Source organism: Artemia franciscana, unplaced genomic scaffold (assembly GCF_032884065.1).
Source record: "Artemia franciscana unplaced genomic scaffold, ASM3288406v1 Scaffold_898, whole genome shotgun sequence".
NCBI classification, from domain to species: domain Eukaryota; kingdom Metazoa; phylum Arthropoda; class Branchiopoda; order Anostraca; family Artemiidae; genus Artemia; species Artemia franciscana.
The window spans coordinates 402,005-429,802 of NW_027068936.1; the positions used below are offsets into that span (position 1 = coordinate 402,005).

The following is a 27,798-nucleotide window of genomic DNA, read 5'->3' on the forward strand; positions in this document are numbered from 1 at the left end:
GACTTACGCGCGCGGGGGGGCTTGGGGGGGGCGCGAAGCGCCCCCACCAACTAGGTGTTGGGGTGGCGCGAAGCGCCACCCCAACAGCTAGTATATATATATATATATATATATATATATATATATATATATATATATATATATATATATATATATATATATATATATATATATATATATATATATATATATATATATATATATATATATATATATAGAAAGGGTGATCTTATAAACTTATCGTATTGCGGATGGAGCTCATAGGATTGGTAATCAAAAGTTCTAGTGCCCTTTTTAAAATTCAAAGTGATCAGAGGATGGTTATACCCCAAACACGCCTCATGTTTTCCCGAAATGCATCTGATATGTATCTTGAGATGGTCATTTAATGTCGTAGAAACTTCGAAAACAGCCCATTCAATTGGAAATTGAAAGGGCGAGTGTCATTTTTAATAGTCGAAAATTATTGGAGGGCAACTAAGTCCCCCTTCCTCGCTCACCATTTCTCCTAACAAATCAGTCTATTGATTCTTAGAATTCTGCTTGAGGTCATGCCACATGAGCTTTTGGCTCTTCCAACCTCGTCACAAGTGCCGTATGAGCACTTAGCTCTTGTTTAACTGACTCAGATGGGGTACCATTATTTAGATATTTGACATTTTGCACTTAAACTATCAGCTGATTCTAATTTCACTAAGGCCCCTTCAGCTGCAAGTGCAGTTTAGAACTAGCAGCCTTAGTGTCAACTGAAATACTAAAATAGTTTGGGCCTAGAAGAATGAATGACAATTGTCACCTATGAATCAATTACAAATTGTTTGCATGCAACAAAGTTAACCTAGCAATTCAGAGGAAGATGCGGTGTGGAACTGGGAAATTTTGTCGGACACTTTAAAAATACTTCTTGTAAAATCTAGCACAGCGATTCTTGTAATTTTCAAGTTGGCTCACTTTGTTAAATTCAATTTCTTTTAGCATTTTATTGAACGGCTTTTCTTGATGCGAATTTTATTTGTAGCTAGACCTTTCCCAATCTTTTTTACAATGTTTCGCAACTTAATTTAAAAAAATCTTAAATACTGTTATTTTATACTAGGACGCTGCCAAAATAATTTTTGCTGTGTGCATGAAAGAACCTTCAGTTTTAGAGAATACAGTAAACAGTGATAATTTTTCATCTCTATTAAGGAAAGTGTCGGGAAAGTTCAATGACATTAGAAAGCATCCTATAAATTATTGCTGTCAATAACCATACCATTTCTAGTACACTATATGCAGATCCTTGAAAGCTCTTCTTGATATATGCCTGCCCCTGGTTGTAGATTAGGGACCTTGGTAAAAAAAATTACTCGCATCAGCACAGATCTATGAATACCCTGTGGACTGCAATCCAATACATCATTAACTCAAGCAATAAATAATAAAAGAGTTGGCTTTAACTGTACCTCCTAATGTTAAAAGTATTGTACCTTTTATGGGTCCAGTTTAAACTTATGTATGACTTCTACAAAAAAAAATGTTTGCTTATCATATAACAGTGTTTGTGTCCCGTACCCGTTGAAAATATTTCGCTCTTTTACGAGTTTGGCTTCAAGTTCTCATGACGCTGTGTTGCTAATGTGGCTACACTTGTAATCCTTTGCCCAAACTGCAAGGAGTGGGGAGTAGGAATTTTAAGAAGACTAGTGGGAGGATTGCTCTCCTGATTATCTAGATTTTTTTTAGATTTAGTCTATTGTATTTCTCTTGTAAGTTGCAGGTTTTTGTTTCATTCAACCCCCCACCCAAGAAGTTATGTTATGAAAAAATAGTACCCTGTATACGTAGCTCTGAATCCTTATCTCTATTATTGGACTGTGAAACTTTATTCAAAGCTGGGCATGGTATATAAGCAGGGTTCAGACAGAAGGTGGGAATGGAAAAAAGGTAAATCATATAAAAGATATGGAAAACTGGGAAAACTAGACGCTTATCGTGATGAATCCAGCAACCCGTTTCTGCGTACATTCTTGCGTTGAGCAAAATCAGGGACCAACGAATCCTAATTAATCAAACAGTGCTTGCTAATGAGCCGAAAGTCGGGAGCAACTCGACCCGATTGTAATTGGAACCCTAACAAAAAAAAAGAAGAAATTTTGGCAACAATTAACCCAACAAAAGAATTGGCTTTATGCTACAGGGGGATCTTATCGAACAAGGGTCCTAAAAAATCGGGAAGGGGCTCGTCCGAACGGAAGTTAAAAGTTCTAGTGCCATTTTTATGCGATCAAAAAGACTAGAGGGTGACTGGCCCCCCACGCTCTTCTCCATTTGAAGTTTTGAGATAACCGTTTGGTTCACGGTTCAGCGTAGTTGAAGGGTTCAATAACTATGCCTCTAGGGATGACATGGCCCTCGCAGCCTCTGTGAAAAGGCTTGTAAATTCTGTAGTCTGCCGATTGTTCATATATATTATTTCTTATTGTTATTGTGCTAAGCTGCTTGTTTCCAACAGACTCACTGCGGTTTTCGCAAAAGTTTTGTCTGTGTTACATTTTTTCTAACTACGTGCAAAAAGGTAGGTGCGCTGCCCGATGATATTATTTCCGGTTTGCGTTGTATCTGTATCTATGGGTAGAAATTGTATCCTCATATTTGTTTATGGCTTAGTTATGTCGGTTTGAAACGTATAGAGCTTGCCACCAAACTACCCCAGTCGATATAAAGATCACTTCACATTCCGTTTTGTCCTTACTCCCTCTTCTTCACACTAAGTTCTGCAAGGCTTAATGACCCTGCGTGCGTAAAACCTTACGTAAATGTAAGCGTGAGACAGAACGAAATACAAGAGCCTTACCGGAGGAACTTGGATAAATTTCAACTTCTTACGTTTACAAGAAAAAAAATAATCTTTTCGCTGAAAAAAATAATTGAATATGCCGACAAAAATGGATATTTGTATAGCTAAAAGGACCCTGCTTTCAAAGAAAAACTTAGCAGAACTAAATAAATTTTCAAAAATTAAATGGAGAAAATTTTTCCCTTGTAAAAAATGTATGACAGAATAACGTTCCAATGTCAAGGGAATAGTTTCGAAATAAAGGGAGTTGAACGTAAGAACTGTAAAATAAAATGTAATAACCTTAACATTAAACGTAACATAAAGACTTTCTTTTTCAATATGAAAAGTCCTTGAGAATTTCTGCTCCCATGAAGTTCTTTACCTCTCTGATTTAGTTTTTATTCTCCTTCTTTTTTTAAATCCACTTTTAAGTTTTACAGAGAGCTGAAAATAAGCGATTATGCCTTTTAAGCTTTACAAGATGATTCCAAGTATTTCACTATTGGTGGAATTGTGCGAAGTTTTGCCGAATTGTGGCTTGCTTGGGGGAATAGCATGACGCATGTGTTGACCTGAAATGGACATCAGATGGTGAAGAGTGAACATTCCCTCGAGACTCGCAAGATGATTCCAAGGATTTCACTATTTGAGGCAAATAGGCAATTGTGCAAAGCTTTGCTGAACTGTACCACGCTTAGAGGAACAGCATGACACATGTGGTGCCCTGAGATGGACACCGGGGGTGAAAATCGAATATCCCCTGGATCTTCACGGGATGGTTCCAAGGATTTCACTATTGGTGGAATTGTGCAAAGCTAGGCTGAATTGTGCCACGCTTGGGGGAAAAGTGTGACAAGTGGGGTACCCTGAGATGGACACCATATGGTAAAAAGTGAACATCCTCTCGAGCTTCACAAGATGGTTCCAAGGATTTCACTATCTGAGGAATTGTGCAAAGTTTCGCTGAACTGTACCACGCTTAGAGGAAAAGCATGACACATGTGGTGCCCTGAGATGGACACCGGGGGGAAAAATCGAACATCCCATGGATCTGCACGGGATGGTTCCAAGGATTTCACTATTGGTGGAATTTTGCAAAGCTAGGCTGAACTCTGCCACGCTTGGTGTAAAGCGTGACACATGGAGTGCCCTGAGATGAACACCAGGTGGTAAAAAGAGGATATTCCCTTGAGCTTCAGAAGATTGTTCCAAGGATTTCATTATTATTGGATTTGTGCAAATCTCGGGCGAACTGTGCCACGCGTGGTGGAGCAGCGTGATACATGTGGTGCCTTGAGATGGACACCAGGTGTTGAAAAGTGAACATCCCCTCGAGCTTCATAAGACGGTTCCAAGGATTTCCCTATTGGTGGAATTGTGCAAAGCTTGAACGAACTGTAGGCTACCACGCGTGGCGGAGCGTGGCGGAATCAGGCATCATGGGCTAAAAAGACAAAACAAAAAACGTGTATTTTTCAGTGAAGAGTTGCAACCACTGACTGTGTAAAAGCACTATCTATAAACATACCCTTCAGGTACCCTTCGTATAACATCATGTAATTGTTTTTATATTAGAGGTTGACTTTGAGTTACACACGCTTACCAATTATGTAAGGTAAGGCTAGCCTATTCTCTAAGAATAAAGATTGCTAAAAAAAATTCCAGATACCATGGTCCTAGCAATAGCTGCAGCTTAGTTAAGAGCGAACCATGGGAAATCTTAAGTAGTGAAATTTGACAGTCCATTTTTAAATGCGCATAAGAATATTCTCCAATTTATTAAAATGTATGCGCTTATGCACTTGTATACTATGTTACTAAGAACATTCATTAAGAATAGTCAAGCTCAGAGACCGAAGTGAATGACAAAGGACGCGGGGTATTCTACCATCCGTGTATCATGGTTGTCCCCCCCCTGCGTAACCTAGTAAGAAACACGCTCTAGCCCATAGTAACCGATAATTTAAAAAATGTTTAAAAAATTGTTATGATAATTATTATTGATGATAATTATTATTTCGATTAACAACAATGGTGAAATTTTATGACAAAAAACAAATTTCTGAAAAATTGCTTAACGCCAAGGCCGTATTTGGGGGAGGAGGGCTACTGGGTCTCCCCGAAATTTTGTGCGACTCCTAAAAAAGTAACTGCAATGCATATAAGAAAATTGTCGATGCGATTTGTAAAAATGACCCCCCCCCCTAAAAAAGTCCTGGATACGCTCTTGCCTGACACCCCTCGAAAATAGTGACGGATTAATAAAAAAAAAAAAAAAAACACAATTTGAATCAACCTAGCCGGAAACCATACATAGAAAACTTATATATATATATATATATATATATATATATATATATATATATATATATATATATATATATATATATATATATATATATATATATATATTCAAACTTCAAAGAACAGTGCATGCAACTACAAATACTGCAGGAAAAAACAAGCACTACGTAACATATGTTGCGCAATACCCTTTAAAGCAGTTCCCACACCCTATAGTGATAAATTTAATAAGGAAACCTTTTGCAGGTCAATAATTAAAAAGATACAGCGCGCACTAACAAACCTGTATGATTTATAAATGTTAATTTTTAAGCCGTTTTGGCAGCTTCGTTATGTGTCGACGTGCATTTAAGAAGGGACTAGTTAAGTGCGAATATGTCCTATGTTCAGCGAAATAATCCCCAATTTGTTCTCAATATTGTGATGAACAGTTTTTTTTTTCTAATACAAATTGTATTTTTTTTATCCTATGAGCTCCAAATACGATGTCGAAAAAGCTACGATTATATTACCTTGTCGATGCCACATTAGCCATGTTATACAGGGTTTTATAATTTATCCTCAAAACAGGCAAATTATTTTGAAGATTTTAGATTTGAGGAAAGAAATCGTAAATTCATGAGGTATCTGGGAGGCGCGAATCCAAAATGCCCCCTTCCCCCATCATGCGTACTTGTATGTTTTAATAGCTTCGACCTTCTTTTTTTTATTAATTTGCAAAATGTAAAGTCAGTCATTAATTCATTGGCCAAAGGATAAAATACTAAACTCTGTTTTTCTACTGTAAAGGCCAAAGGATGTGCTTAGCAGAATAGCTTAGCAAGCAGCTTTTGGCAATTATCTCAGCAGTGACGGTTCTTGCCTCTCTTGCGCCCGGGGTAAAATCTTGATTAGTATCCTCTCCCCGTTTCCCAAAAATTTATTGGCTCACAATCTCAACAAATTTTTTATCTATTAAAAAAATTTTCTTATTATCAAAGTTTAAGCAAAAATATCTCGAAAAACATTTAAAATTAATTAAGTTCGGTCTACTTCCTTTTATTTTCAAGGAATGGTAATGAGGATATGGAAGAGTGGGAATTTTGGATTCAGTTTGCTTATACTTACTGTCAACTGCGCCCTCTACTTTGTTTTAATAAAGATAAAATTTCTAAAATAACAAGCGGTTCTCAGCAGTGACAGTTCTTGCTTCTCCTGCGCCCGTGTAAAATCTTGATTAGCGTCCCCTTCCCGTCTCCCAAAAGTTTGTACGCTCAATACAAAAAATTTTTTTATCTATTAACGAAATTTTTATTTATTAACAAAATTTAAGCAAAAAATATCACGAAAAATATTTAAAATTAATTAAGTTCGGTCTACTTCCTTTTATTTTCAAGAAATGGTGATTATGGGAGAGTGAAAATTTTGGATTCAGTTTGCTTATACTTACTGTCAACTGTGCCTTCTACTTTATTTTAATGAAAATACAATTTTTAAAATAAAAACTTTTAACCGTTAGATTACCTATTTGAAATTTTGTGCCCGTAAAATGTCTGCGCTCAGGGCTACTACTTTCTATGCCCCCCCCCCTAAAAGCTGCCTCTGTGTCTCAGTAGTTTGAAAATATCAGGGGCAACCTTTTGGCGTCACAGCGACGGCTTGTTAGGTTTTAAAACTTAATAAATGACACCAAACACACAAAAATTCATGATAAGCCGCTAGTCTCTTGCCTCTTTCTATCTCAACCGCTTGCCACATCTATTGATCTATTGGGTTCGATCGATTACCCACCTCAGAGATGGGACTTTAAATAGGTGTACAATAGTGACAAAAATTAAACAGAACGAAGATTTTTTTTTTGTCTATAACTTGTTATTACTGTGCATGTATTTGGAAAAAACAATAAAATGGAAAAAAACTGGTTAGGCAAATTTTTACGGTTACTCACGTTTTCGTTTACATCATTTCTTTAAATCATTCATCATTTTTTCAAGCTGAAATTCCGCGTGGTCTGTTAATCAACCGTAACTCCTGTTCTGTTGATTAAGAGTTGGTCGAAATCATACGGTAGCAACCTTGAGTCATGTATTTAAACTCTGTAATGTAATTTATTAACGGGTTGAACTCCACGGTACTAAACAGTAAAATACTACCCTTAGAGAAGTAAATAAACAAGTGAAGAAATTTCTCCTAAATGGTAGGTAGTGGCCATAGAACACTTGAACTTCCAGTTATGTTCGTAAGCGTGAAAAGCTTCAGAAAATTTTGGAATCACACTCCGAATCACACTGGAATCACACTCCTTCTCACTCCGAATTTTTTTTTAAGGTTGCTTAAAATTGAAAAATTACCAGAAAAGAAAAGAAAGAGTAACTTGAGGATATGAGATAATAAGTAATGCGGTATCTCGAGCCTTGGGAGCCTGAGTAGTAGGGCCCCCTTAAAGGAGGTCCTACTTTGTGCTTGGAAAATAATTTTTCCTACTTGTACGATTAATCTGACAAAGAAAAAGACGTGAAAGTGTCAATAGAAAGACTTGAGAGGAAACCAGTATTAATATGTGCTTTTCAAACGAAATTCTTCGTTGTCCTTTTCAAACTTCTATAGCATAACGTTACAACATTGACAAAGACCAGGGATTATTAATGAATCTTTGCTTTTTTTTTGTACAGGTTTTACTATAATGTGGGTCGGGCAAAAGGCTCATAAATCGTAAAATATTATTTGCTCCAAAAGGGAAATTTTTCAAGACCCGTTTATCAAGTTATCTTGTGTCGTTTTATCAAACAGTTCGTAGCAACGAACTCTAAGCTTGGAACGATTAAGCCCAATTTTAACGGAAATCCTAAAAAAAAAGAAATTCGATGAAAATTAATACACCAAAAGAATTGTTTTTTTTGTTTTTTTATTCCATGTTTATTAAATTCATTAAGTTTAATGCTACCTATACGAGTCCGAGGAAATTTGCCGAATTTTCAAAAAGAGGGCAAAATGTCTAAAAGGTCGAGGAATTCTGATGAAAATCCTACCATCAGATTCAGCATATCAAAGAATCCCACTGTAGAGGTTTCAAGCTCCAACCTACAAAAAAAAAAAAAAAAAAAAAAAAAAAAAAAAACAGAATTTTGTGTTCTTTGCTAGAAGAAAGAGATGCGTGTTTTTTTTACAAGTGTTATCGCAACGAACCAATAGTCCTTGAAGATCAGGAGAAGATTCATTCAAGCGTTCTTTTGAACGCTTGAATGAATGTATTCTAGTGTTCTTTTTCTGTAATGTATTCCAATGTTCTTTTCAAGTGGTCAGAAAGATTCTGAGGCATCTACCCCCCCCCTCTCATGTCCCTTTTCCTCCAGATACTTATGATCAAAATCCTGAGATAGCCATTTTTGTCGACATAGTTAAAAGGCCCACTAACTATACCTAGGGGGGTGATTTGCAATGCACCCTCTCCACAGCCCCTGCGGAAAGGGATATAAGCTGTGCAGTTTGCCTTCATGTATATACATAATATTTGGTTTTTGGAAATAAACTGATTTATCTCCAGGGGGATTTTCCAAGGGGAAAATTTTCCATGGAAAGAAGTTTTGAGGGGGGGGGAGTGGAATCTTCCAGGTGTAGCTCTACACGGGGGATTTTTTCAGAATTTGTATACAAAATTATCTTTATTTGTTTTGATTTCTCTTTGCCTACTCAATTTTGCATGTGGAGAGAACCTTCCGACGGGATCGTCGGGGGGGGGGGGAATTTCAGCGGAAAGGGAATAGTCTGGGGTATTTTTCGTGAGCGGTGATATTTTTCCGAAGCAGAGATATTTTATGGGGGAATTTTTGCAGGCGAAACTTTCCACTGGAGGAGATTTCTGGCGAAAATTTCGCCTGGCGGGAGGGGGGGACCCGGCATAATTTGAAAGACAATCAGAAATTAGATAGAAAACAAGTTATTTTTCAAATGAAAGGATAATTTTTAAGGGGGAGATGTCTGGAGGAACTTTTTCGGAGGAAGCTGTCCGAGGGAGGATTTTTACACAGGAAGAATTTGCTATGGGGATCTTTTTCTGAAGAGGTTTATGGGGAGTTCCTTAACGGGAGGGGATTTCACTGTATTATTTGAAAAGCGACAAAAAATGAAAATAATTGCTTTTTTCTACTGAAAGCAAGGAGCAGCATTGAAAAATTAAAACAAGCCCCCGTTTGAATCCCTCGCTCTTTATGCTGTTAAATGAAAAAAAAAACAAGTTTTTTAACTGAAAGTAAGGAGTGACACTAAAACTTAAAACGAACAGAAATTACTCCGTAGGGAAAAAGGGGTTTTCCCTCCTCAACGGCCCACTCTTTACGCTTTACGTTTTAAGTTTTAAAGTCGCTCCTTACTTTCAGTTAAAAAACTTGTTTTTTTTTTCATTTAATTTCTGAACATTTTGAATTTATACATTTTTTATTTTAGCTGTCCACACATAAATAATTAAAGCCAAATTTGCATATTAATTTTTTTTAGCTAAATGGCTTTCTCTTAGTTTTGGTAGGAAGATTTTGAGAAATAAAGGGTGTGGGAGGAGGCCTAGTTGTCCTCTGATCTTTTGGTTGCTTAAGAAGGCAACTAGAACTTTTAATTTGTTGCGAATGTTTTTATTAGTAAATGATATACATAACTTTAAATTAGCTTACGTAACGATATTACTAATAACTATATATTAAACGATATATTAATAACTTACGTAACAAACTTCTATATTTGCATATTTTTATTGCGTATATGAGGGGGTTTTCCCCCTCTTTAATACCTCGCTCTTTACATTGAAGCTTAAATTGTGTCCCAATTCTTTAAGAATGACCCCTGAATCATAAAGATCGTAGAACTAATAGTTAAAATTACTAAAAATACTTTAGCGTAAAGAGTGAGGTATTTAGGAGGAGATGAACCCCACATATGCGTAATAATTTCTGTTTGTTTTTAAGTTTTAATACCCCTCCCTACTTTCGGTTGAAAAAACTTTTCCATATTTTTTTTTCATTTTTGTTTTGTTTGAAATAGTGCTAGAATATCCTGCACCCCCTTCATAGAAGTTATCTTCTCCCATGACAAATTCCTCCATGGAATTATCCTCCCACGTAACCCCTCCTCTCAACCCTCCTTTCCAATCAAAAAAATTCCCCTGAAAACGTCTGTACACTTCCCAATAACCATTACTATGCGTAAACACTGGTCAAATTTTGTAACTTGCAGCCCCTCCTCCTTGGACTGTGATGGAGTAAGTTGTCCCCAAAGACATTGTTACTAAGTTATTTGACTATGCTGAACAAAATTTATATCTCAAAATTTTGATCTGTTAACTTTGGGAAGAAAATGAGCGTGGGAGGGGGCCTAGGTGCCCTCCATTTTTTTGGTCGCTTAAAAAGGGTACTAGAACTTTTAATTTCCGTTATAATGAGCCCTCTTGCAACATTCTAGCGCCACTGGGTCGATATTATCACCCATGGAAAAAACAAACAAACAAGTAAACACACACCCGTGATCGGTCTTATGGCAAAAAACACGAAATTCCACATTTTTGTAGATTGGAGCTTGAAACTTCTACTATAGGGTTCTTTGAAACGCTGAATGTGATGGTGTGATTTAGATGGTGATTTTGATGTGATTTTGAAAGTTTTGACTTCTTGTCTCAATTTTTCTTTAGAACTACTTAAAACTCGCTTAAAAGGGGTACTAGAACTTTTAATTTCCGTTATAGTGAGCCCTCTTGCTCTTGAAACTCTTGAAACGACTCTGGACTTCGACTTTGGACTTCTTGTCTCAATTTTTCTTTAGAACTACTCTTGAAACGACTCTGTACTTTACGTGAGAGACAACAAAAGGTCAGCTTCGAACGATTTCGCTTCGATTTTTCTGCAAATTTATGGTAAGAATGCAGTGAGAATGAGGGAAGGCCAGGAAGCCATAGGCTAAGGTCCTACTCTATACCTGACCTTGGAATATGAGTTTTCCTACTTGTACGAGGAATCTGACAAGGGAAAATATTCGAAGGTATCAATGGAAAACTAGAGAGCAAACCAGTTTTGATACCGACTTTTCAAACGAAATTCTCAGCAGTTAAATTTTCTGCTTTATAGCGTTTTTGAAACATTTAAACATTTTAAATGTTTGAAACATTAAAAAGTAAAGAACTGTATGTAAGGAGTGAACCAGCTCAATACTAAGTGAAACTCTAAAAAAACGGAATTTTGATACCAATAGATATATCAGAAGAATTGGGGTTTTGCTGGTTTCATATATATATTAATCTTACTCATCAAAGGTAACGAGCCTGAGAAAATTTGCCTGATATTAGAAAAGTCCCTGGGGATTACTATAAATTTGCTTCTACCACCACCTTCTCCTTGTCTCTTTCTTCGAACTAAATATGTATCAAACAGTTCGTGGTAAAGAACTGTAAGTAAGGAGCGAACCAGCTCAATAGTAACTGAAACTTAAAAACGGAATTTTGATACCAATAGATATATCAGAAGAATTGGGGTTTTTTCCTGAGAAAATTTGCCTGATTTTAGAAAAAAGGGGGAAACACCCCATAAAAGTTGTAATCTTAATGAAAATCACACCATCAGATTCAGCGTATCAGATAACCCTTCTGTAGAAATTCCAAGTGCCTATCTGAAAAACTGTGAAATTTTGTATTTTCTGCCAGAAGAAACATCACGGATGCGTGTTTATTTGTTGTTTTTCCCCCAGGGGTGATCGTATCGACCAAGTGGTCCTACCATAGTGAGAAGGCTCATTCGAACGTGAATTAAAAGTTCTAGTGTCCATTTTAAGTTGCCAAAAAAATTGGAAGGCAACTAGGCCCCCTCCAAGCCCTTTTTTCCCCAAAATCATCCGATCAACATTTTGAGATAGCTATTTTCTCCGTTATAGTTAAAAGGCCGAATAACTATGCCTTTGGGAATATCATGACCCTCCAACAACCACTGAGGATATGTCTTTAAGTTACAAAATTTGCCTTTTGTTTACGTATTGTATTTGTTGTTGGGAAGTATGCATAAAATTTCCGGGGGAGTTGCCTTTGAGACGTTCCTCGGGGATAATTTTCCATAGGGAGGGCAGTTTCCAGGGGTAAATTTTTCAGTGAAAATTTTGCAGTGGGGCAATTTCTCAGAACTCATATACGGAATTCTTCTCATGTCTTGCTTTCTCTTTTGCATCTCAATTCTTAGCGTGGAGATATTAAGGGTAATTGTCCAGGGTAAATTTTCACCAGGATTGAATTGTTTAGAGAATAGAGCCTAGGGGAGGATGGATTTCTTTGTGAAGGAGTGGCAATATTTCCTGGCATTATAAAAAAAACGATCAGAAATAAAATAAAAACAAGTTTTTGCAACTGAAAGTAAGGAGCAACATTAAAACTTAAAACGAACAGAAACCATTACATATTTGAGGGGGTTACTCCTCCACAGCACCTCGCTCTTTAGGCTAAAGTTTGAATTTTGTCCCAGTCCTTTGAGAACGACTCTTGGAACACACTATGCTCGTTTAATTAGAACAATTTTTTTTAAGTACTAAAAAACTTTAGCGTAAAGAGCGATGTAGTGTGGAGGAGTAACCCCCTTATATACGTAATAATTTCTGTTCATTTTAAGTTTTAATGTTGCTCCTTATTTTCAAGTTGGAACAACTTTTTTTATTTAATTATAGTAAGACTCGGGCATTAAGTCCACGAAAGGGGGAATTTTTAAGACTGGTTTTCATTTTTTTAATATTATTCTTTTTGCGTGTCTGTATTTGCTATCCTGCGTTGTTTTATTTCATTTGCATAGACTGGGACTGGATTCTTCTTGAGAAGCAGCAAAAGGTTAGATTCAAGCTCGTTGCCAGAAACTGTTTGATAAAACGACACAAGTAATATTTTACGATTTGTGAGCCTATTGCCCGATTCACACTATAGTAAAACCTGTTCACAAAAAAGCAAAGAACTAAAAAGGACTTATTCTAATAATCTTTAAAATGTCGAAATTTTACGGCCTGAACCCTCTGCACCTATGCATTTGCCTGGGCTGCTATTTCAAGAATTTTATTTTTAAATTATTTGACCCCAATGTTGACATTGTTTTTGCAATAACTGTTGATCTCAATGGAGAAGGTTAATATAATGCTACCTCGATCCGGCTTATTGTAGGAAATTTGGGAAACCACACGGGAATTCATTTTCAATAAAGTTAAGGATTATATGGCTGATTTGTATTCGCTAACCTTTTCCCTTTTTCAAATCAGTTGTGTTTGACCTATGATGGTGATTGGTTATTTCTAATAGATACTAATATGGCCAAGACTTTTGATGAGGAAAGTTTGAAATTTAAGTGATGTTATGGCAGATACTTTACCAAACAGTAAGTACTATTCTTACCGCTTTGTTTTGTTTATTATCAAATGTTTAACCTCACATAGGTAGACGATTGGGAACATTTTTGTTATGGTATAAAAAAGGGCGTAACTGCAGAAAGGGGGAGTTGTTTTTGGTTTTTGTGGGCTGTTTTAAAGCCGTCTCAGTTATTTTAACCTGAAAAATATATGTCAACACTGAAAAGTATCCTACTATCCAGTTTTTGGCGATTTTAACCTTTTCTAACAATACAGTGTATTAATTAGCGTATCAAGATATCACTGTTGTAAGGGAAGATTTAAGAGAAATTGAAACTCCTTGGGAGGGTGTAAAGGTGAAGAATTTGATTATATTGGGATGGAGAAGGAGCGTACGTAGCTATTTTGGCCTCAGGTGGCTTTGTGCTGCAGTGTAGTAGCAGCACTTTGACATCAATGTCTATATCTGGCCTTCTAAACTAAAATATTATGCCCATATTCTACATTTTAAAAATTAAACACTTCATATGGTAATCTGTTCAAAGATGATGACGATTTGAATTGCCTCCTATCTCCTCCTATCCTTGTCAATTATTGCCACAGCATAAATATTAAACAGTATCGAAAATTTAGTTCAGAAATGGGACACATCACAGTCCACAGTTTGGTAAGTTACCAAAACTTCTGTTGCTGCTTAGCATTGTTGGCATGTATTCAGATCATAGCAAAGGCGGAGTTCATGAAGGAAGGTGTGTGGCTGATATGTCCCAAAAATCTTTAATGGAGAGCATAAGAATGGTTGCTACTATTAATATTTATGTTGTGATTATTGCAGTATTTCTAAAATTCAAAATTTGACAAAAATGATATTTGACATATGCAAAATTGATAAATTAGATGTATCTTAAATGATAGGTGTATTTTAGGTCAAAGTATATATTTAAATTAGGCATATGTAATTTATCTCTGATCAAATGAATCTATTCAAATGGATTAAGTTACGTCGTAAAAATTATATCCGATTAATGACATCATGTTTGTTAAAATCGATACGGCATAAAGTTTAAAACAAACCAATAAACATAATTCCATCGCAGATGTACTAATACTGCTAATAAAAACCCATCATTTCTGATTATTCTAGTATTTCTATAATAAAAAATGAAACTTTGCAGAAATGGAATTTGACATATATAAAATTGACAAATTGGATGTATATTTAATTAAGGCATATGTAATTTATCTCTGATCAAATGAATTACTTTACGACACAAAAATGATATTTAATTATTGACATGATGTTTGTTAAAATGTATGGTATAATATGACATGAAATTTAAAACAAACTAATAAACGTAATTCTATCACAGATGTATTAACGCTGCTACTAAAAACCCATCGTGTGTGATTATTGCACTATTTCTAAAACGAAAGTTGAAATTTGACAGAAATGAAATTTTACATATATGAAATTGATGCATTTGAAATGATACAGGCTATTTCAGGTACAAGCATGTATTTAATTTAGGCATATGTAATTCATCTCTAATCAAATGAATTAATTTATGACATAAATATGATAGTCAATTAATGTGTTAAAATTTATGGTTTACTATGGCATAAAATTGAAAACAAACCAATAAACATAACTCTATCGCAGATCTACTAATAAAAATCTGTCAAATAAAATTTGACAGAAATGGAATTTGACATATATAAAATTGACACGGTCTATTTCAGGTCAAAGCATATATTCAATTTAGACATATGTAATTCGTCTCTGATCAAATGAGTTAAGTTATGATATACAAATGATAGTGAATTAATATGTGTTAAAATCTATGGTTCAATATGACATGAAATTTGAAAGAAACCAGTATACATAATTGTATCACAGGTCTACTAATACTACTACCAACAACTCGTCGCAGCTCCAAGCCGCCTGATGCTGGCAGCTGTGCATGCCTCTTGCCTCCATCTGATTGAAGCTACACTCTTTACTTTCCAATTAGGTTTTCTTTAAATCCCTACTCACGGCCCCTGTCACCCAATTTGAATATGTCATACTTCTGTCTTCATCCGATGATAGAGGAAAGATCCCAGGTCAAATATTGTAAATTATTATAAAAAATAATATTATATGAGGTCAAATAAAATAATCATGTAAGTTAGTTAACAAGAGAAGAAATGGAAATTTAAATATAACAACCTGTATGGCACTTACCTTGAATCTGGTTAATTGTTGATATTTGCTAGATCATGTATGTACAATAGACGGTCCAAAGGTCACTTGCGGCGTACTAGATCAAACTACAAAAAATTGCATGAGAAGACATCATAATAACATAAGCTTAAAAATAATTTCTTTTTTTTGGTCAAAAGACTGGCTGCTAAAGGAGCAAATATCAAATTAATCCAATAAAAAAACAAATATCAATTAAACCAATTAAAATAGTTCGAATCAATAACCTTTTTTATCATTGTTTTCTGAACCTTTTGCGAGGTAAGGATGCCTCTCCGACTTTCAAATTTTATTTTAAATATGATTTTAGCTTGAATTTTCTATCAATTTGGTTTTGGGTAAGTTGTCCCCCCCCCCTGTTTTTATATTACGCCGATGGTGGCTGTTTAATATGATTGACCCTTGTTATCTTCTCTTATTTCATCTGGCTCTAAAATTTAACCGAGTTAAACTTATTTACTACCAAACATAAGCATAATATTTTAAACCGTGACCCCGAATAACAAACCGATTTTCTTAATAATCAGTTAAATAGATTAAACAAAATATAAGATTATTGCTAAATTTAAAAAAAAGCTCATTCAATCAATCTTGAAGGTGCACATACTCAGCAGTAACCAATTTTTTCCGCAATAGAGTGCTTCAGTAGGCTTCTACTTCTATTGAAAATATAGGTAGAACTAAACTAAAAATAAAATTTAGTTTTCTTTTAATCCTGTTGTAGGAAAAAAGAAAGTATAGAGCTATGCAAAAATCACCTGATGGTATTTTCGAATTTAGTGCAAAAATCTGGGTTGGGAGTTAAGCAAAAAATATTTTTCGTATTTCAGGTCTGCTTCAATTGAAATTTCTTTTAATATAAATTTGGTGTCCAACTTCTTTCTTTTATAGCAAAGCTCGCTCTTTATTTGCTGTTAATTGTCGTTTTTGCAATGTTATATCAGTTTTTATAGTGAAATGTTCAAAGCACAAAAATTTAAGAATTTTCAAAATATTGCTCATACTGTCTTATATTTTCCTTAGATTTGTCTACATTTCATGGTTTGTTTAATGCAGTATTTTTTTTTACAAACATTGTTCTTTTAGCCTGTAATCTGCACATATGATGGATCTACGAAATTATAATAATGGATATAATGCAAACCGATTTTCGCTGTGCCGAAAAACAGCGCCGATTGGCGCTGTTTTTGGACCTCAGAGGGTGGGGTCGGGGCTAACTATAACAACGAGTCCAGAGAAATGTGTTGTCTGTGGTGACAGAGCCTCAGGTCAGTACTTTTACCATTAATTCAGTTTTTTATGTGTTAAGATATGTAAAAAATGTCTGAATATAGCCAAATTCTTTGATCAGATTTCAAGCTTTTTATGATCCGGCAAGAGTTGATTTTATGAAATCTTTTGGAGCGATTTGTGTTATGAAATCTTATAGGCGTTAATGATATTAATGCTGTCACTACCTCTTTTAAAAAGACTAATTTGAAAAATAATTTTTCATGGAAGTTATTTTTTTATAAGAAAATTAAAGAGCGATAAATAGTATGCCGCTTCTTATTTGTTGTAATTTCTGTTCGTTTTGAGTTTGGCTTAATTATCTGTCTTAATTTCTATTCGACTTAGCTGTTATTCATTCATTCATAATTATTTTAGTTCATTTGAAGTTAGACTTATTATGTTTCTTTTTTCTGCTAATTTTAGTTTTCAGTATCGCTCTTTGTTTTCTTGGAAAAAATAATTTCTTAGGAACGTCTTCAAAATTATTTTTTTTTCATTTTTTAATTGACATATTTTTATTATTCTTTTATGAAACTGACAAAACCTTTGTTGTAAGAGTTGTTGGGATTAATTTCAAGGCAGGTCTAAGGGGTATTTGCCAAGTATGAGATTTGATGAATTTCAACTTAGGGAAAGAAGGAACTATATGGGTTAGGCTAGGCTGCGAAGTTATCCTTAATTTTGCCTAATGTGGAGGAGCATTTGACAAAAAGACATTTTTTGGAAATTGTAAAGAATGGGTTGAATTAAGGAAATATTTTTTGGGGGCATGTTCCATTGATAAAAGTAATTGGATAAGAGCTTTGGAAATGAGTCTGATGATGGATCGAACTTCGATCAGTATTCGATATTAAGTGCTGTTGGCTGTTGTTTTGTTCGTTTTGCCACGGTTATCGATGGCTTTTGTGCAAATATATTATTGTCCTTGTTGTTTAATTATTATGGATATTTTTTTTTAATTTAGGTAAAATTTGAATAATTAGGTTAAATTGTCAAAGCCATAGTTTTTTTTAAGTAATTTTATAGTAATATTTTTACATTAGAATTCGGGATTGAGTGTCTAGAGATATAAAAAATTTATGGATTACAAATCTGTATAATTTTCTGTCTTTTAAGGGGTTAAAGCCATCCTGACTTCGATCTTTCAGTACAGACACATCTACCATTCAAAGAAAAGCACCTCCCCATATTCTGTTTTTGGTGTAACTATTAGTGCGTCCAAGTTAGGATGTTCACGCCATAGTTTTTAAAGTTTCAAGCCGATCGTTATGAAAGTGTTTTTTTCCTGTTTCTAGAGGGCTCGTTTACCCTGTCTACAATACTACTTACAAACAGTTCGTGGTAACGAACTGTCGTAAGGAGTGATCCGGCTCAATAGTAACCGAAACTCTAAAAAACTGGATTTTTATAACAATAGTTGCATCAAAAGAATGTATTTTAATGCTGATTCTAAATATATAAGTTCCATCAAGTTAACATTAAAACTTAAAACGAGCAGAAATTACTCTGTATATGAAAGGGGCTGTTCCCTCCTCAATGCCCCGCTCTTTACGCTAAAGTTTTTTACTGTTTTAAAAAGTAGAGTTGAGAGAAAGAGTTGAATTTTAGCATAAAGAGCGGGACGTTGAGGAGGGGACAGCCCCTTTCATATACGGAGTAATTTCTGTTCGTTTTAAGTTTTAATGTCGCTCCTTACTTCCAGTTAAAAAAAAACCGTTTTTTTTTTATTTAATACATTAAAGTCCTGGAGGTAATGGATATAGCAAGGTGTTTTTTCTTTTGCTAGTCACATTTTTATGAGAGTAATAATTATTCATAACAACAATATATATATATATATATATATATATATATATATATATATATATATATATATATATATATATATATATATATATAAATATATATATATATATATATATATATATATATATATATATATATATATATATATACTGAAGAATACAAAGATAGAACATTGTAGAAAAAATAACATCAATAGAATCGAGCAAGACAAGAATCGAGCCGTAAAGGAGTCTCTTATTAGACTTGAATCCAGTTTTTTATAAGACATAAAAATTGTCAGCAGCACCAAACTCAGGAACGATTATTTGGTTTCTACATCTCCACAAATCCTCCATAAATTCACTAATTTATTGTACCTAAAAAGAAAGATTGAATAGTAAAAATTTACGGCCGTATTCAGGGAAGGGTTTATACACCCTCCCCCTAAAATTTTTCCGACTCGTAAAAACTTGACAAAAATAACTAAAACAAATGATGTGTTTTTAAAGTTTCTTGTGTAGCCCCCCCCCCCCGAACAGAATCATGAACACGGCACTGGTAAAATATTAACAATGGGATGCAAATCTGATAGAAAAATAATCAAATGGTCCCAAGTCATTGACCGAAGTTTAGTTGAGGCCTGACGGCAATATTGGCCGCAATTCGGGGCAATTTTAGCATAACCTGCTCTTACTTTGTTCGTAGAATTGTGCAGAGCCAGTGCGACCGGAACCAACTTAGCTAAGTAGAAACCCCAACTGAGATTGGTAAATTGTATTGAAGCCAAATGTTTAAGTTTTTTAGTATATAAATTTATGGTAGCTGACACGATCGAATTAGGCTAACTTTGGAACATCGAATTGACAGCAAATTATCAGCATTTGCATTGTGAGATAAATTAGTGAAAAAAAAAAAAAAAAAAAAAAAACACGACGGAATAATACGTGACAGCAACGAAAAAAGGTAAGGGTTAAAAAGATATGGTGGTAGACCCCCTCCCCCATTGCTGAATTCCGGACATACTGAAACGTGTATCTCCTTAACGTAATCGAATAGATGAATTAGCATACCTAAAATGAAGAACGAATAATATAGACGAATATAGACGGTTCTAGAGTGTTCGAAGAGGGCTCATTCCAACGGAAATGAAAAGTTCTAGTGCCCTTTTTAAGTGACCAAAAAAATTGGAGGGCACCTAGGCCCCCTCCCACGTTCATTTTTTCCCAAAGTCAACGGATCAAAATTTTGAGACAGCCATTTTGTTCCTCATAGTCGAAAACCATTATGACTATGTCTTTAAGATTACTCACTCCCCCATAGCGTGGGGCTGCAAGTTACAAACTTCGACCAGTGTTTACATACAGTAATGGTTATTTGGAAGTGTACGTACGTTTTCAGGGGGATTTTTTTGGTTTGGGGGTGGGATTTTGGGGAGAGGGCTATGTGGGAGGATATTTTCTTGGAGGAATATGTCATGGGGGAAGAGAATTTCAATGAAGGGAGCGCAGTATTATCTAGCACTACTATAAAATAAACATCAAAAAGTTTTTTCAACTGAAAGTTAGAAGTAGCATTAAAACTTTAAAACAAACAGAGATTATTACGCATATGAGGGATTCTAAAAATACTTTAGCATAAAGAGCGAGGTATTTAGGAGGAGATAAATACCTTGCTCTTTATGCTAAAGTATTTTTCGTAATTTCAACTATTTATTCTACGGCCTTTCTGATTCAGGGGTCATTCTTAAAGAATTGGGACAAAACTTAAGATTTAGTGCAAAGAGCGAGGTATTAACGAGCGGACAAACCCCCTCATACACATAATAAAAAATATAAGAATATAGAAGTTTGCTACGTAACTTAATTCTTAAGTTACGTTTATTTTTTAATAATAAAAACGTTTGTTAAAAATAAAAAGATCTAGTTGCCTTTTTAAGTAACCGAAAAATTAGAGGGCAACTAGGCCTCCTTCCCCACCCTTTATTTCTCAAAATCGTCTGATCAAAACTAAGAGAAATCCATTTAGCCAAAAAAAGAATTAATATGCAAATTTCATTTTAATAATTTATGTGCTGAGAGCCAAAATCAAAAATGCATTAATTCAAAAACATTCAAAAATTAAATTAAAAAACTAGTTTCTTCTAACTGAAAGTAAGGAGCGATATTAAAACTTAAAACGAACAGAAATCACTCCGTATATGAAATGGGTTGTCCCCTCCGCAATCCCTCGCTCTTTACGCTAAAGTTTGACTCTTTGCCACAATTCTACTTTTTAAAACAATTAAAAACTTTAGCGTAAAGAGCGAGGGATTGCGGAGAGGACAACCCATTTCATATACGGAGTAATTTCTGTTCGTTTTAGGTTTTAATATTGCTCCTTACTTTCAGTTAAAAGAACTAGTTTTTTTTATTGAATATATTTAAGATCAGCATAAAAATGCGATTCTCTTGATATGTCTATCTGTATCACGATTCTGTTTTTTAGAGTTTCGGTTACCGGGTCGCTCCTTACTTACAGTTCGTTACCTTGAACTGTTTGATACATATTTAGTTCGAAGAAAGAGACAATGAGAAGGTGGAGGTAGAAACAAATTCGTGTTAATCCCCAGGGACTTTTTTTTGTTTTTTTGGGGGGAGGGGTTGCAAAAAACCCTAAAACGTTTCAGAAAAGCGTTTAAATGCATTTTAACGCTTATAAAGTATCGTCAACAGAAATGTCCCATTAAAAAAAAATAAGAGCAAGTAAATCATCGTAGCTTATGCTCCTTTATGTACATATTTAAGACAATCAAGTTTTTACAACAACAAGTAAACCACGGCGTTGAAACTCAAAAGAGTAAAATTACCCCTAATAGGAGGGGTATTTTGTCCCCCTCAAATCCCATTGAGTTCAAGGGATTGCTGAGTAAAAACAGCGCATTTTTAAATTTTCCTTTAAAAATCCTTCTATTTCCTAGAAATTCGATAAAACATATGTAGTTACACATAGAGTATATGTTACATTGTAATTAGTTTTCAGTCGAATACAGCAAATCACATGGACGTCCTCTGCCAAGTTTGTTTATCTTATCCTCTGCAGTGTCATTGTCAACCACGTTGTTTGTAGTAAAGTTATGTTTCTTGTTCATACCTTCTGTGCGTTTTTTTCTCTCTTTATATCTGTGGTCTGGCAGTCTTTTCTTTGGTTATTGTTACATATCTTTAAGTAAGTAGTAATCAGATTAACGGCGCTTCTTGAGTACTAAGGTCCCTGCGTTGGCCCTGCAGTACATTACTGCAGCATGATTTGATCTCTGGGTCCCTCATTACCAAGCTAAGGTCAAACCCACAGGGCCACCTCAGGACTGTTGTAAATCTTTATTTTGAAACTATAAGCCTTTCAAATTAGTAAATTATTGCTTATTGAGATTAATAGACTATTTATGACAAATAATTTTACTGTTTTTTAAAGTTGATTTATGATAAATTCTAAAATTTGCTATTCTGTGTTTTTAGGTCGTCACTACGGAGCAATAAGTTGCGAAGGTTGTAAAGGGTTTTTCAAGCGAAGCATCAGGAAAAGTCTTGCCTACGTTTGCTGGGGAAAAAGAAAGTGTGAAATAAACAAACACCATAGAAATAGATGTCAATACTGCCGTCTTCAAAAATGTTTAGCGATGGGGATGAGAAGCGGCTGTAAGGACCTCACCCTTCTGCTCGGTGGTTTGTGAACGTTTTTTGCACCATTTTTAAGTTGCAGTTGCTTTCACTAACGTTTTTCTGCTTTATTTTAGTTTAAGTTATGACCAAATTACTTAATTAGAATTACTTAGCCTTTTCACCTTTTTACTGGAGAAATGACACCAAAAGTACCGTTTTAGTCCCAAATGGCACTTACAGATGGTATAGTTGATAAAAGCACCTGTATGTAAGCCATGGCTTTTAGCAATAGCCATGAAACATCTCTCTACGGTGTTTTGGTTACCCACTAGCCCCAGTTTTTCAAACTTAGCCATGACACCATAAGTGCCATTTTTAGAGCCATGTGACACTTACAGATGTTGGAATTTATAGAAATCATGTAGATACGAGCAATGGCTTTTATATGAGATGTTTAATATCTCTCTACTGTGTTCTGATAGCCCACTAGCCCCACCACTTGAGAAATGGCACCAATATTGCCATTGTTAGTGCCATGTGCCTCTTACAGATAGTATAATTTATAAAAAGGGCGTGGATATGAACAATAGCTTTTAAACGAGCCATTAAGAATCTGTCCATGTTATTCTGGTAGCCCGCTAGCCCTGGTAGAAAAAAGGAGACACATCACCCCTGCCAGTGCAAAAAAGGGATTTTCCTTGTTGGTTAAGATAAAGGACTGCAATTCTCCTATCCAAGATATTTACCGTATTGGTTCCAATGGTACACTTTCCATTTCGATCTGGTGCTATTGCTTGTGGATATCAGGCTTTTTCGACCACGTCATAGAATTTTTCGTAATAAACTTTTAAGACGTAACTAAGATAAATACCATTCCTGAACCAGTGCCAATGACAATTTTTTCTCATTAGGCGGTTTTTCTCAAAATGCCTTTTTCAACTTTTGGTTACAATGGGCTGTGGCTTGCTCTTTACTAGGTTGCAGCTATTTTTTTTTTTAGTCTCAACGCTTTTAGTCTGCAAAACTAGTCGAAGTTAGGTTATAACACGTTTTGAGCGGACAATAAAATTGGGAGTATATCGAGATCGAAGTGGGATACATGCACTGAGTAAACCAATCTATCGAGTGAACCTGATTGTAGTAGCATCGATGGTACTCATCGGTTATTGGAAAGAAACCCAAAAAGTAAAGTTAGTTAAATCCTAGTGAAAAAAAATAAGTTCGTTTAACTGAAAGTAAGGAGCAACATTAAAACTTAAAATGAACAGAAATTATTACGTATATGGGTTAGCCCTCTTGTCAATACCTCGCTCTTTACGCTAAAGTTTGAAATTTGTTCCAATTCTTTAAGAATGACCCCTGAATCACAAAGGCCGTTCGATGAGAGTAAATAGCTCTTTTAAAAGTACTAAAAATACTTTAGTGTAAAGAGTGAGGTATTGACGAAAAGATGAACCCTCTCACATACGTAATAATTTTCGGTCGTTTTATGTTTTAATGTTACTCATTACTTTCAGTTGAAAAAAACTTGTTTTTCTTTAATTTCTGACTGTTTTTTAAATAATGCTGGGAAATCTCCCCTCCCCCCTTCATGGAAAATTATCTTCCCCTATGAAAAATTCCTCCGTGGAAAGGTCCTCCCACGTAAACCCCTCCCCCCTCCCCCCCAGAAAAGTTCCCGGTGAAAGCGTATGTATACTTTCCGATAACCATTACTTTGTGTAAGCAATAGGCAAAGTTCATAACTCGAGTGTCCTTCCCCGGGGGGGCTGTGGGGGAATAAGTCGTCCTCAAAGGCATAGTTATTAGATTTGTTGGCTATGCTGAACAAAATGGATATCTCAAAACTTTGATCCGGTGACTTTGGGAAAAAATGAGCGTGGAAGGGGGCCTAGTTGTCCTCAATTTTTTTTATCACTTAAAAAGGACAATAGAACTTTTAATTTCTGTTCGAATGAGCCTCTTGCAACAGTCTAGGACTAGTTGGTCGATGCGATCATCCTTGGAGAAAAAATAAAAATAAAATAAACACGCATCCGTGATCTTTTTTCTGGCAAAAAAAAAATCCACATCTTTGCATATAAGAGCTGGAAACTTTTACATATGGTTCTCTGATACGCTGAATTTAATGGTGAGGTTTTCATTAAGATTATATGTTTTTTAGGGGATGTTTCTTTCTTTTTTCGAAAATAAGACAAATTTTCTCAGACTTTTAACTTTTGTTGGGTAAGACTAATGTATAAAGTCAGCATAAATTTTTTTATTCTTTTGATGTATGTATTGGTATAAAAATTCTGTTTTTTAGAGGTTTCGGTTACTATTGATCCGGGTCATCCCTTACAGTTCGTTACCACGAACGGTTTGATAACAGAACTTGATGATAATATAGTACTTTAGAAACAAAATTATGGAAACCTAACCAAACCTAACGTAACCTAACCCCTTACCCCAGTACCAATGTGCAAATATACAGCCGAAATTATACAAGTCCAATTCGTTGTATCATCCACTACTCGTTTTTGTAGCTTGTTTTTGTAGTTCGAATTTTGTTCCGATTCTTTAAAGGGGGAGATCTTTTAAGATCTCCCCCCCCCCTTCATGGGAAATTATCTTCCTCTATGAGAAATTCCTCCGTGGAAAGATCTTCCTGCACAACCCCCTCCACCCGACCCCACTAGAAAAATCCCCCGTGAAAAACGTATGTATACTTCCCAATAACCAGTACTATATGTAAACGATGGGCAAAATTCATAACTCCAAGCCCATCCCCCATTGGCTGTGTTGGAATAAGTCGCCCTCAAAGGCATAGTTATTAGATTTTTGACTATGCTGGACAAAATTGATATCTCAAAACTTTAATCCGGTGACTTTGGGAAAAAATGGGCGTGGAAGGGGCCCTAGTTACCCTCCAGTTATTTTTGTCACTTAAAAAGGACACTAGAACTTTTAATTTCCGTTCGAATGAGCCCTCTTGCAACAGTCCAGGACCAGTGGGTCGTTACGATCACCCTAGGAGAAAAAAAACAACAAAAAACAGCAAATAAACACACATCCGTGATCTTTTTCTGGCAAGAAAAAAATACAAAATTCCACATCTTTGCGTATAAGAACTTGAAACCTGTATAATAGGGTTCTTGGATGCGCTGAATCTGATGGTGAGATTTTCATTAAGATTATATGACTTTTAGGGGGTGTTTCCTTCTTTTTTCGAAAATAAGGGAAAATTTTCTCAGACTCGTAATTTTTAATGGGTAAGATTAATATTTAAAATCAGTATAAAAATCTTGTTCTTTTTATGTATTAAATAAAAAAACAAGTTTTTTTTTTTTAATGAAAGTAAGGAGTAACATTAAAACTTAAAACGAACAGAAATTACTCCGTATATGAAAGGGGCTTTTCCTCCTCAACAACCCGCTCTTTACGCTAAAGTTTGGCTCTTTCTCTTAACTCTACTTTTTAAAACGGTAAGAAACCTTAGCGTAAAGAGCGGGGCGTTGAGGAGAAAAATAGCGTAAAGAGCAAAATTAGAGTTTCGTTTACTATTGAGCCGGGTCACCCCTTACAGTTCGTTACCACGAACGGTTTGATAACATAACTTGATGATAACATAATACTTTAGAAACAAGTTATGGAAACCAAACCTAGCGTAACCTAACCCCCCCCCCCCATCCCAAGCCCTAATGTGCAAATATATAGCCGAAATTGTACAAGTGCAATGTATTGTGTCATCCATTACTTGCTTTTGTAGCTATGAAACCGGTTTTCTGAGATGTAACCTAAGCGTAATTCTTGAATGTTTCCAATAACCGACAAGTGCCGAATCGATATATAACTCGTTTTTGTCTGATATATTACATAACGCCTTTTGCATTCCCACTGCCGAAATGATAGATTATTTGTTTACCAAGGCTATAAACATAAGTATTTTAGAATATAAACAGTTTAAAACACTCGTATATTTGCATATTTTACGTTATCTAATCCTTTGCTGTTTATATCTGCTGGGACACATATAAGTTTTGCATAATATGACTTTATAGAATTTAGCAAGCGGTATCGAATTAACGGTACACTAACTTTTGCGCAATATTTGACAGGGCAAATATTAACAGGAGTGTCAAATTGGAGGACATGCAATTTTGTCAGGACTTGTCAAGTTTGTTGAATTTGCAGATGATGCCCAGACTAACACCCAAGCCGACTTGCAAATAGACTTTGCTTTCTCGAATATGATAAGCAAATTTAATTAATTATTCAATAATCAAATTTAATTAATTATTCAATTAATTATTCAATTAATTATTCAATTATTCAATTAATTTTATTAATTATTCAAGTCTCTTAAATTAAGAGACTTGGATATGACCCTGAATTCTCCTGAAACTATTAGATATGACAAAAAAGGAAGTATTTATAATTCATTGCTGAAATTATAATTTAAGGTTCCCTGTGAGGTGAGACACACGATTTTACATCAAGCCTACAACTGTAATTTGTACCGAAAGGACAAGATACTATCCTGGATTTATTAGTTACAGATTCATTCACGGAGCCAGAATTAGCTTTCTATTTCTAAGAGAATAATCAAAACTTGCGTTATCTAAATTCATTTTGTTACGTTTTTACAAGTTGTTCAAACATTTCGGGGTGGGGCTCAAATCCCCCCCCCCTGGAAAAGGTCTTAACAAGTAATAACCAAATTTTAGTTGTAACTTAACGTTAATTCGACTGCTTAGACTGCAGAAAAATAGAATATCAAACACTCGCAGAGGGAACATATACCTTAATGGGGTATTTTAAAACGAAAACAAATAACTTATGTTTAAAAAACGCATGGAAGTTTTTTTTTTCAAAAATTATACCCAGTGTAAAAGAAGGGAAGAGTCGCGATACTTGTTAATTATTCAGAAGACACGCCAGAATTTTGATCAATAGATCTGTAAAAGCCAGTTTCATAACCACAAAATCAAGAGACGGGTGACAGAATGCATTGGACTTCTTCAAAATTTAGAGGGAGAAAATGTCCAGAAGAGCAAATGGCTCCCAAATTGACGCCACTGCTTTGGGCTTGCGCCTGTCCTAGTGAAATGTCAAGATTTATTTAATAATTCTAATAATATTCTATATTGTTCATATACCTAATCTGTTTTGCTCAATGGTTCCTAGAATATCCGGAGAGGGCTCATTCGGACAAAATTTAAAGTTCTAGGGTCTTTTTAAACACTGAAATTGTGCCACAACCAATGAGTGTCATTTCATTCCACAAAACAACACTTTTGTTCTGAATAGAACTCAAATACCAACTAGGAAAAATTTTGGTCAAACCAATTGGCTCGGAACGGTCGTAAAAATATTTATATAACCTCCCCACTTCAAAGGTCACATTGCCGTGCTGTGGTAAATTTGTTCGT

At 35.1% G+C, this 27,798-nt stretch overlaps 1 protein-coding gene across 1 annotated transcript in view; it reads left to right on the forward strand.

The window, feature by feature from the left end:
* LOC136043739 (nuclear receptor subfamily 2 group C member 1-A-like) overlaps positions 1-27,798 on the forward strand; it is a gene marked incomplete at its 3' end in the record, with an annotated part of 72,737 nt that overhangs the window by 31,088 nt on the left and 13,851 nt on the right. Inside the window, 2 exon segments of the mRNA XM_065728661.1 lie at positions 16,779-16,960; positions 22,244-22,450. Of these exon segments, the coding sequence (XP_065584733.1) occupies positions 16,795-16,960; positions 22,244-22,450 (373 nt within the window).